General features: G+C 40.8%; 1 protein-coding gene across 1 annotated transcript; it reads left to right on the top strand.

The window, feature by feature from the left end:
* The first annotated feature begins 1,548 nt into the window (after positions 1–1,548).
* bin (biniou) lies at positions 1,549–6,102 on the top strand. Its single transcript, XM_036816348.3, has 4 exons — positions 1,549–2,719; positions 3,862–4,135; positions 4,460–4,844; positions 5,608–6,102. The coding sequence occupies exons 1-4, from the start codon at positions 1,704–1,706 to the stop codon at positions 5,916–5,918; spliced, it is 1,986 nt and encodes a 661-aa protein (XP_036672243.2). The 5' UTR covers positions 1,549–1,703; the 3' UTR covers positions 5,919–6,102.
* The last annotated feature ends 6,928 nt before the right edge of the window (positions 6,103–13,030 follow it).

The raw sequence follows: 13,030 nt of genomic DNA, 5'->3' as shown, positions 1-13,030 counted from the left end.
GGGAACTGTTATCACCTCCCCAATATGACACGAATAAGAAATGATTATACTTATTTAAACTTTGAAAAGCTCATCCTCTTGAATCGAGTAGTATCCCCACTAACTTAGAGGAAATTCATTTTCAATATAATAGTCGAACTTTTCAACATTAAATGGCTATTATTCCTAGTGTTATCTGTTATGATCTATTCCTTACATATAATCTGATCAACACTCACCCAAATGACTTGATACAGATAGAAAATGACTAATTGAGTTTATATTCCTTTCATATTGTTAAGTATGTTGAACATATATTTCATTGGATATTGTTCTGTATATAAAACCCCTTTCCATGCCCATGTCTCCGTCTCCGTCTCCGTCACGGTCGTCTTGCTGCCAATGAGTCGGCGTAGTGCTGACAGCAATGGCGGCACTCAGGGGGCTGCTATACGGGCTGGTCTCCTCTCCGGCGGTACATCGCCACCACTCCCCCGGGCTTCCAGTACCATTTCCATCCCCATCCCCATTCCCGATCTCGGTACGGATCCGTGCCAGGCAACGACTAAATCAATTAACAGCTCGTTTCGAAATTCGAATGCCGGCAGTTTCCTTTTTCCACCGAATCCGCTGGCACCGCTAAACGTTAATTCATTCGGGCTAATTGCGGGGTTCGATCTTCGAATCTCGAGGATCTTTTTCTGCTCCGCGACTATTTATTAACTGTTGACTAGCAAGGAAGGGGAAGGAGAGGCCTCCTGGTGGGGCAATCAATGCACAAAGGTTGCCAATGGTTTGACTCAACCCCAATCCAAATTCGCATCGGAAATAATAACCATAATGAGTCAGTAATGAGTGGGTTCCGATCGCCATATTTGGGGTCATGGGGCTCTACATGCAGGATAGATTTAAAAACTCTTTGAACCAATTATTGCAATTATACACATACGCCATGTTTACAAAATAAGCAATTCAGGGTGCAAAATGTTGTTGTGTAAATAGTGGCTAAAGTTATTTATGCCAAATATTATTAAAAGGCTTATGATATTACATGAATGAGCCCTTAAATACACTTTTCCTACTGGAATAAATAATTTATATTCGTTATCTTTTTAATCAATATGGAAATATTAGCTTAAACTTAAAAATAGGAATTTTAAAGCGTTAAAGTAAGACAAATATATTTTTTATGTTTTCGAAGTAATAGTAATCCCCCAAAGACTCGACTTTCTCTGGATTCTCATTTATGTTTCCGAGATACCTGGCATACCAAAGTTCGCTATCTAGACGTACTCCAATAACCGCAGTCCCCAAGTCAGGGGGAGAATACTACTACGCATATATCTTTTGCATTTTCTCGGAGCGACAAACCCTAGGACGACGAACCAATTGGCGGCGTCAAAAAGAGAGCACATGCTGGAAAAGAGAGAATTTCGAGCGATTTGCGTAAGGCGTGGGCGTACTAAAAAAAGAATTCCGACCGATGGCAACTCAAGTGGATCGCATTGGATGGGATCGTGGTATCGGCTACGCTCCGGGACCGATTTGCCATCAGTCAAGTAAGAGTAGCCAAGCGGAGCGGTCCTCCAGCGGTTAGAAAAAATAGAATTCCGCCGGAAAATCGCGTGTGTTTAAAAAAAAGATTGCTGAAAAATAAGAGTTTTGGAGAGCAAATATTTTAAAAATATTTTCGAACCTAGTGTTGTACAGCAACCAAAGTGAAAATGATCAAGAGTGAGGATGTGTCGGATCGTTCGGTTACGATGATGGATCAGCTGGGTTACTACCATGATCCCCGCGCCCACACCCATTTTAGCCATCATACCCCACTGACCCACACCCACACTCACAGCCACCCTCATGCCCACACTCACTCCCATAACGGGCATTTATACCGCTCGGGGAATCTCTTGCCTGTGGGCAATTACCAGACAATGGGTGGCGGAGAATCACCCACGGAGATGGTGGATGAGAAGCCGAATATCGGGTATATGGAGGTCACGCACACGTCCACGCCCGTTTCGGCAGCCCAGTATTATAGTCTGAGTGCCCTGCACAGCATGGGCACCCCGCCGGCCTCCTCGAGTCCCATACCACCCTATGGTGTCCTGATGACTACCCATTCCGCGGGTTCCGCCTCCCCGCAGTCCAATTCGAAGACGCCCACGGATCTGCCGCAGGATCTGCAGTACGTGAGCTCCACCTCGAAGGCGCAGCCCCTGCAGGTGCAACTGCAGCCGATGAACCATCAGTATGCGTCCACCATAAAGTACTGCTCGAACAACACCATCCTCAGTCCGACTGACTACCAACTGCTGACCAATCACGGGGTGGAGCAGCAACAGCAGCAGGTGCCACAGCCTTCACAGCAGCTCCAGCACTCACCAGGTGGTGCCTACCTGCCGCAGATCTCCACCTCGCCCTCGCAGGTGATCAGCAAAGCCCATGGGATGCATGCCTTAAGCTACTCCGGTTCGAGTTCCTCGCCTGCTAAGTCCCTGAACGGCTCCGACTCCTCGCCACCCAGCCAGAGTGCCCAGGGAAGCAAGGGATCGGTTGGTGGTGGCGGTGGCTCCAGTAACCAGGATACGCCCAGTACTCCAGACACCACCAAGAAGTCAGGCACCCGGCGGCCCGAGAAACCCGCCCTCAGCTATATCAATATGATCGGACATGCGATCAAGGAATCGCCCACTGGAAAGCTAACGCTCGCCGAGATCTATGCTTATTTGCAGAAGAGGTAACTAAAGAATATATGATAGGAAAATCAGGGTGACAAAGGTTCTTTATATTCGGTTCTAATAAGATTCTGAAGCAAGGTAGGAAAAAATTCTAATTAAAAATTAAAATTCTAATTAGAGTTTTTTGTATTGCTTTTACAAGGTTTAAAAAGATATATACAACATTACGGTTAGAAAAATACATAAACTAAGATGATTAAAATAAAAAATATATATACATTTTATAAAGTCTTAACTCTTGAGCTCTTTGGGACAATTTCTCATTGTTTCACAATTGAAAAGATTTTTTAAAGATTTTCATATTCATTTTGTAGTCCACTAAGCCATTAGCCTTCATGTATGGGTTTAGTTAGGTATGTTTTAGAAAATCGATTTAAACAATATGTTCTGTTCATACTTAAAATTGAATCCCTGATTGTTTTCGCACCTTTGATTAACCCAATCTAAACTTTGGTGGCGGTATCTCAGACGGAGCCAATTGGCGATATCGCCACTCCGGCAGAAACGGTTATTAATACCAATATACCGATCCATGTTGGGCCACAACAAAAATGTGTCGCTCGGGTTTATTTACTTGCGTCCGATTTTATTTGGCCAACTCGACTTGCCGCATGCGCATCCTGCAGATAGCTCATATTTCGCGTCGCTTGTTTGGATTTCGATTTCGGCGACGAGACGGAGATCCACTTGAGCTTTAAAAGGGCAGAGCCGGGGAAAGGGGGGATTTCTTCACATGCGTGAGAGGCTTTTAAGCTGACATCGTTTGTTTTTTTTTTGACGCCGAGCTCCCATGGTCCCAAAAAAAGTTTTAATTGGGTTTCGCAAGCGAAGTTAAATAAATAACCCCTCGATTATCATTTTTCTCCTTATGTCGCTTGTCTTTAAGCACAAAGAGAAAGAAAAACATAATTTTAGGGCCTAATGGCCACTCAAATTCTTCATAAAGATAGTGATATATCATTCTTTCCAATATTCAAATTTAGATTTTGTACTAAGTCACATTTTTATCAAGTATAAGTATACCATTTTTTAAATATTCCACATTAAAAAATTTTAATTTCCTGTTATACAAAAAGTTAGTTGGTAATTTAACTTAACAAAGTATTGAAGACTATTTTGGCTATATTACTTCTCCCTGCAGCTACGAATTCTTCCGAGGACCTTATGTGGGCTGGAAGAACTCAGTGCGTCACAATCTCAGCCTGAACGAGTGCTTCAAGAAACTGCCCAAAGGCATGGGCGTAGGCAAGCCGGGAAAGGGGAACTACTGGACCATCGACGAGAACTCGGCGCATCTGTTCGAGGATGAGGGCAGCCTGAGGCGTCGACCAAGGGGCTACCGCTCCAAGATCAAGGTCAAATATCCCAATCATGCTAATGGATACTTTACTGGCAGTTACGGCGATGCGGGAATGGTAAGTCTAAAATTTTTGTAAAAAAATCTAAGACTGGGCTTTAAGTATATATTTAGAAATCGATTATTTTAGACTGATCCAACTAAATAATCTTTTTTTTAAAAAGAAAAGTTCAGTATTAAACAAATATATTTCTTAAAATGATATCATTGGATATTTAGATCTTTTAAATGAAGTGTTTTGTCATAAAGACAAGTATAAAGATAGCTTAAATTTTAAATTGTTTCATAGTGTTTCTTAAGTTGTTTGGTTCACTTCTCAATTCTTAAACTTACCCTTTTAACTTAAATTCTATTTATTAATAAATTATCCTTTTTCCACCAGGACAATGCGAATTATTACGCCTCGCCCGCTTTCGCCAGCTACGACTACGGTTCACCAGGAGCCAACGGGGTCTCACCGGCTGGTGGTCAAGGATTCGGGGATCCCTGGAACGCCCATGCCGCCCACAGCGGCCCCTCTTCGGTGGGCATGGGCGTGGGAGTGGGTCCCCTGCCCCAGTACTCCTGCCTGGCAGCTGGGGGAAATCTCAATGGACCTGCCTCCACACCCCCACTGGCCCACTCCTCTTTGGGGACCCTAGCCCCCTCGGCACCCCCATCTAGTTCGCCTCTGGGATCGGCGACGCTTCAAAGTGATTATGCACCAACCGCGAGTCTCGTGGCCGCTGGCTATTCCTATGCAACAAGTGCCGGCAGCCTGGAAAACGGTAAGTGAGCAGCCCCAGAAGGCGATGAGGGTCCAGCTACACAGCGAGAAATAGTCGGTAGAGGTCTACATTTAAAAGAATTTAGTTTTCAAGGAATATCAGTCAGAGAAATATGGAAAAAGTAGTCAAAATTAGTATTTACCAAGTCTATACTTATTGTATCTTACATTAAAAAAATATTTCGACGCTTAGAAAAGTTTATTATGTTTTACTTTGGTAAATTCACTTTAATAAACAATATTCTTGAGGTATAGATAATTTCCTTTTATTTGTAGAAATTTTTAATTTTTGAGGAAGAATTTTTAAAATCATCAGTTTTGTTTAAGTATAAAAGTATAGCAGTTTTAGTATAAATACAAATATTTCAAAGGGAATTTATATGTGATTTTTTGATAACTTTTAATATTTCAATCAAGTTAGCATTATATTCTTTTAGAAGATAAGATATTTTATAGTTGTTTTTCCAGTGCAGCCACTTGAAGGGTGCAGGGCAGCTCTGTGAAGGGGGTTCGGAATGTTCCTGGGTGTTCGCGTCAATCAGGGTAATTTAATTGCTGACGGTTCACATCTCGAATTACGCAGGACGGGGGAGGGGTTAACAGAGGGGTAGCAACATATGGTAATCTATGCCGCACTCGATCGACTCCCCTTCTTTTTTTATAGTTTGCCGCCGACGTCGCGACGCAGTGTGAATTTTAGCGCTTGTCCATAAAAAGAGATCTCCAAGTTTAATCGGTTTTCCCCTCTATATATTTTTTATCAGGTATCCGCTCGATGTCCCTGGAGCAGTTGCCCGGATTATCCAGCATTCAACAGGCTCAAGCCCAGGCCCAAGCTCAGGCGCATCATCATCACCATCACCATCAGCATCACCATCCAAACCACGGATCATCCATTCACCAAAATCACGCATCCATGACACCGCCGCCATCGCAGTCCGGTGGCAACCATGTGATCGACCATTCGCCCATTGATCGCAAACCGGTTTACCTGCCGCCCATCACTCCGCCCCCCACTTCGGTCGCTCTGAATGGAGGCGGTGGGTATTACGAGAGCCTCAAATACTCCAATTAGGCACCTCAACTGGCCCAGCATTCATCATAATTACCTCAAAGGATACAATAACCAATTTTAATTAGGCTCTAAAGTAGTTGCATAGTGCTTAGATGGAAAACTATTCATAAATAAATCTATTGTACGCGTAGCAATAAAAACCAACTATTTATAATCAAGACATGCATCGCAGCGAAATTACACCCAAAATAATATACATTTTTAAAATTATTGGAGCTTGTGTAATTTATTTATGATTGTTAATAGAAGTATAGATATACAAACCGTTCGTGTAACATCTTAAAGTTAGAACTGATTTCACAACAATCGTTAAATATTGACAAGACAATTGCATTTCAATCACAATCTCAATTCTAACATTACATTTTTGGGAACCACACATTTTTTTGATTTGTGGGCGGTATAGTGGGTGTGATATAGTTCTGATATACACTGGCACTGCATGGGTATCCCAGTAATATGAACTTTATATCATAACTTTCTAGCTTTTAAGGTACAAGATATCTCAGAATTCATAAGGACAGAGATTGACTTGGATAATGATCAGGAATATATATACTTTATAGGAGTGGATACTCATTATACTTTTTAAACGTTGATTAGAATAAATACTTTGGACAAATCCAGAACCGTTACTTCGATAGGTTTTTATATTGAAACCAATCGAATACTTTCGAAATGCATTTTTCAAATATCTTACACGGTTCGATAACTTTATTTTTGTTATTTACATGAATCGTCCAAAGGAGCGTTATATATATACATGGGAAACACTTATGGGCAGCATTGGTTGGCCGGTGTCAAATTTTGGCATCATTGCCTTACTTTCATGTATACTTTATATGATTTCGTGTAAAATTACACAGCTCCGTAGCGCCACCTAGTGTAGAAGCGCTGGGGTTCGTTGTAGGGCGCCACCAGTACGATAGACGAGGAAATCACAATCGATTTGTTTGAAAAATTTGAAAACTGACAATTTAATTATTACAAATTAAACATTTATTGGTAAGAACTTACATCGATTTCGGTACTTTTCAAGGAATTACATACATTTCGATTATGTACTGTTTAAAACATACCTTTCCATGCCAAAGACGGAATGTTTTTTAAATATTAATTGCTTAATCAGGGGTGCCACAGATATCAATTGATATTGCTTACATAAGAAACGATTTCTGTTGCACCCCGAGTTTTTATATACATATAGTGCTCAAAAAGTATGCTACGAAAAATGTCTTTCGGAATTTATATTTACCTGCTAATTTGAATTAGCTTCATCGAATCAAGAAAATACTACATTTTTATAAAAGGGGAAGTAAAAAATGGAGTAGTCTAAAAAAATTAGATTACTTTATTATGTGGAAGAGTTTCTGTCAATGGACGATGAAATTATATTGTCAGTGTTTTTTTTAATGATAGTAAGCTATTATTGAGTCAATCAAGATGCAAGTGAAGACTAATCCGAGGGCGAACATATTTCCTTTCAGTTCTATTTTTAGTTATATTTTTGGCATTTGTACCCTAATATAGAAATCATTAAGATGTTAAAAATGGTAAATAAACTTATACTTAGAACGTTTCCCTCCCTTCAAAAATTGATGAGCTAAGCATCAGATAACGACAAGTTAATTGAGCCACAACCATGGATTACAGTGCAGCACCATTGACGAACTAATCAGCTTATCGGATGACCAAAGCGCCTCAATTTTCGGGTACAAGCCCGAACCGACCGCATTGTCCTCCCGATGAACAATCCAATTATTCTGTTAATTGTCTCACCTTTATGAACAAATTAAAATCCAGCCCAGAGTCAAATGGACCTGGGCCCAAGTCGCTGGGCACAGGACGAGGTGGCCGATGGCCATTGTCCTGCGAGGCGAAAAGGCAGCGGCAATCGCATCAAGAAGTCGTCGCCGCTGATCATTATCTCGCAGGACGAGACGCAGGACAATCCCGAGGGATATGCAGAGACAAAGCTGGCTGACGGACGGGCAAGGGGAAAAATGGAAAAATGGGATTGCAGATTGCGGATTGCGGCTGAGACTCAGCCGAAAAGCCAAAGACAAACACAAGGCTGGAAACGCAGAGAAGTTTTGAGTGAAAAATTTCACAGTCAAAGGATAATCGGGATTAAATCTTCTTGAAAAGTTAATGTTTACACACGCACCTACCGTTGGCGATGAGCGAAAAAAAGATGCAAAAATTATGAAAATATTGTCACAAGTGCACAGCAGCCAGCCAGCGACAGTCGACCGGCAATCCAGAAAACCAGCGTGCAGGACCGCAAGGATCGGCAGGACGAGGAGGATGGGCCGGAGCGAACAGGACAATTGCAGGCGGCAATCAAAACATGCAATTGTCCGTTTCGTTCCGCCTCGAATCGAACTGCAAACGAACCCAAAAACCACAAAAAGGACGAAGGACACTGGACGCAGGACTCTGAGGCCGAGCCGTCGTAAGAGGATTTGCGCGTCAAGTAAACACACGAATGGTAGGAGCCCGATTGCCAGTCCACTACCAGCCCAAAAAGGATATGTCCATATATATATATGCGATTGAGCACAGCCTGCAGGACGAACGAAAAACCAAATCGAAGATGCACAGCCTGCATAAATAAATAAATAAATAAAATGATTTGAACATTTTTATTTTCGCACACTCACAGAGAGCCGAAACATTTTTCTTTGCGTTAAAACAAACAATTTTTTAAAAACCGTTTGTTGCACTCGTATTTACTTTAAATTTATGCGAAAATTAAAAACGTTTTTCGCAAGGATTTTCCAGCTGCCCGAATGTTTTCATAGACGATCCATACCAAATTGTCCGGACAACGGAGCGGAGCGAACAAAAATATAGATTTCCCCATAAACATGGGCCATTCAAAGAGTTTTTCCCACTGCGAATTTACCGATTCCACTCTAAAATCAAACCGCTTTCCGCCCGTCGAATCCCGCCAACGTCTCGAGTATGTCGCGTATTTCTCTTACAAATAAACAAAAGTCTTGTTGCAATAACATGGCATGGAATATTTATTAAATAAACATTAGACCAGCAGCCCGAGCAACAGATACGACAGGCAGTTACAACTTTGAATGGGAAAGGCGATGGAGGCAAGGTGTTTTATGAATGAATTCAACGGCTGCCTGCGGAGGGAAATGCTGGATGCCGAATGGTAAAGGGCTTTGGCCAAATCAGGTAGGAAACGAATGTAGGCTGCGATTTCGTGGCCAAAATGGTGGGTGTATTTAGTCATTCATATTGAGCTAACCAAGTTCACAAAAAAGCTTTATTAAGTTTACTTCTTCCTATGGGAGAAACTTCTTAACGGAACAGAATTTTAAAGTAATATAAATGGAAGTTTATATGCTAGCTAAACTGAAAGTTATGTATGATTACCATCTTTCTACATATAAGACTTTTTTTTAGCTTTATATATTTCCAAATTTCCCTCTTAATATTTCCAAATTTCGACTGGTTATCGACGCAGTCCCATCATAAAAAAAATGTAAGATTTCTTAAATAGGGTCCCTAAAATAAAGTAAACACGTTGTTATATCATATAAATGTCGCAACTGAAAATGGATACTACTACAAAAAATAGTTTAATAAAATAATGGAACCATTAATAGATCTTTTATTAACTTGGGAATTAGATTTATTTTTGATTGTTCGAAAAAACAGTTGTCGTTCTGACTAAATTTAATATTAAGAGGTATTTGAATTGTTAGCCAACCATTAACGCTAAACTTCCATCACCTTCATTAGCATTCCCTGCAAGACACTTCCTGGAAGACCCAGCAAGCATCCCATTACTTAGGCAAAAGATCCACACCTCGGCCACGCTCCCAACTCATCGTAGACCATCCCAGTCCCATCCAGAAACCAGCAGTATTTGGTAGCCAGAAACACCCACTTCCCAGCGGGTTGCTGCTTGTAAGCCATAAAAATGGAAACCACAAATAAGCCACAAAAACCGCAGGACACGCGTGGAATCATCATCATCATCATAATCATCATTACGGGAACGAGGGGGAAAAACCGGACACATTGAGCGGCAGTGGTCAGGTAGTCCTCGTCTCGAAGTCTGTAAATCTTAAGCATCTGGGGGAAAACCAGGCGAAAACTCGAGATTTCATTAAGAATTCCCGCGGCGCGCATTAAAGTCTAAACATGCCTAAAAAGTTTCCCCTCTTTTGGGCCGATCAATGCCTAAGCATCGATGATTAGCCCTTGGCATCCGGTGTTGGCCAGGTAGGAATACCGATGTTAGATACTAGATTTTAGATTTTAGATTCCAGGTTCTGTATTCCGGACTTAGCGCCGTCTGCTGAATTTCCGCTGCTTATGACCGGAAGATTTTCGCCATGATTACGCTTATGATTAAGCTAATGGCGGATATTTCCCAACCCCTTCCCGAGAACGCGTGTGTATGTTTGTCTGCAACTAATCTGCTAAATTGTCTGGCCAAAAAGAGCAGAAAAATTAAAAAAAAAGTTGGTGAATATATGCATAATAAGCCCGCAATCGTATACAAATCATAAATTTTAATGAGTGGCCAATATAGACTCCCTTATGCGAACCATAACTCCGGAACCACCCTGAAAACCTCTCTGCAGAGAACCCAAAAAAAAAGAAAAACGAGGGGGGGGGAAAGTATCTACGACTTGTGTGGGTACAGGAAACTGCAGTGTGCGAGGGAGAGAGGCTAATAGCCAACGCCATCGCTGCATCTCTTTCTATAGTTCGGCCACGCCCCCTTCTCAATGCTGCGCAGTCGTTTCTTCGAGTGTATGTGTGAGTCCCCCTTTTCATATTGGCAGAGAAAATGTTGCATATTCATGAGAGAGCATTCAAGCGTGCGTTTGTATGAGTGTATCTGTGTTTTCCGAGCGTATCTGTGTGCGCTACTCTGGTCTAGTGTGGGTGCGAGTGCGCATATTTCAAAGATTGAAACCGCTTTATCAGCATTTCCTTTCGTTTCCCTTTTTCCAAAAACCCAGAAAAAAATCGTATTTTTTTTGGCTGCTTAAGTCCTGCGTTCAAGTGTCTGATTAGGTGCACTCCCCTGCACTTTAAAATCAATATTATTCTTGGATTACTCGGCCGAAAGAAAAAAGTGTTCTGCCCAAGAAGGGCATTGCTAAAATTTAATAATGGGCCATGCCAATGAGCTGCCACATGTTTGGTCTCATCATTTTTCCTACATGTGCTGTGATGATGGCTTTCTCCATCTCAGCACCTCAATTTTCGAACCCCCTTCATCATCAACGAAGCGTTGTAAACGTTCCGTTGACTGCATCAAATTGAGCGTGGCAAATGGGCGAGACAGCTATCCCCAACTGGGTTTGCCACTTCCCCAAATTATTGCGGGGGATGTCATTTGAACATGGCGAATACATTCACGACTTTTGTGCGGCGGGAATGTGTCCCAAAGAAGAGCCTCCATCAAGGCCTAAAGTTCAAAGAACTCTGATTTGCTTGATGATATTTTAATTGGGTAATTTTGTATAACAACCAAATATTAAATTATACATAACAATTTTTTTTGAAAGAGGATAATTTTTTATTTTTAGTATTTAAATTTGTTCTTATTTGTTGAAAAAATTATAAATATTTGAGGGAAAATACTAATAACAATTAGGTAAAAAATGATTTATATTTAGATATGAAGAAAATGTTTAAAATTGGAATTAATGTTGTTTGTTAAGAAAGTAATCTTTTATAAGAGTTATGGTATTGAAAACTGTATGGTATTTAAAAATATATCTTAGTATCAATTTCCTTGTGATTCTCGACTGGTAAAAATTTAAATAAATTATTTTTTTTTTGAAAATATCACTAGGACATTTAAAATATAATAAAATGTTTCTTATAAAATCTTACATATACCCATCTTCTAAAGAAACTATACTTTTTGAATTGAGCACGCTTTAGTAACCATTTTCCATTAAAACTGTATCATTACCGAAACATGGTAAACCTTCTTTATTCCATTCCCGATCCAAGCAGCTTTCGACTTTCACTGCATTTGTGGAGAAAATGTTAAGTTGCAGTTTTGGGAAACTAAAATAATATTTGGATAGGTCAAATGCAGTGGGATGGCGGCAGATATAGATACAGATACGAATGCGAATGGTCGGATCCGATAGAGTGGTCGAGTAGTAGGGCAGTGCGGATAGGTTCAGCTGTGTGGGATGGGGTAAATCGGACAGACAGGCAATGGCAACTACGTAAAAATAACATGAACTGTGCAAAAATGCACAATCGTACCCAGACAGTTACTCACAAAAAACTGCTCACACCCACCGGAGTAACCCATACAATGGCAATCACGGCGCCGATGTCGAAGACGAAAATTTGTTAAATCAGCAGCAGCAATCCTGAAACTCCACAAAAAAAACGGAGGAGAAAATGGAAAGAAGCCAAATAAAATGCGTAAAATGGAGCAGATGGAACCGGAGTCGCCTCATTCGAATTTCAAATACAGGACTCTCCTTTTCGCATCCTGCAAGAGGACATGGCTTAACTGGACACACACATGTCGATGATTCATCCATCCATCTCCTCCGACAGATCGCATGCGAAAAATTATGTTAAAACAATAAAAATATTTGTCAAAATAATGCGATTGCGTTAATAGAGCCAAATATTATTCTTGTATCAATTACCCAGACGAGTGGGGTTTTTAAAGTGCGAACGAGATGGTTTGGCCCTTTCATGCAATGCGTTCCGTTTTTTTGCAGTCCACCAAGCCAAAGGAAAAGAATAATAAAAAAAATAGTCAGCATACTTTTAAATTATCCAAATATAAAACATACATTTGTTTGTTTTCCCTGTGTCTAATAACCAGACAAACACGCAGACCTACTCATTCTGACGCTCACGCACATCCTCATACACTCGCACTCTTGCCCTTGCCCAAATAAACATATAAAATTTACTTTAAAGCTGACAAAGTCAATAAAAAATATTGTTTCAATAAGCAGAAAAAAAGAAATGAAGTCGGCGAAAAAACGGCAATGCAAGAACAACAAGGGAAGGACCAGGGGAAAGGACTTTTATATATAGGTGTGTATCCCTGTATCTTTATTTGTTTTTTATATGGGTTAGCA

This window comes from Drosophila suzukii, chromosome 3 (genome assembly GCF_043229965.1).
Source record: "Drosophila suzukii chromosome 3, CBGP_Dsuzu_IsoJpt1.0, whole genome shotgun sequence".
NCBI lineage: Eukaryota > Metazoa > Arthropoda > Insecta > Diptera > Drosophilidae > Drosophila > Drosophila suzukii.
The sequence above is the reverse complement of the archived record's forward strand: the minus strand, read 5'-3'. Positions and strand labels throughout refer to the sequence as shown.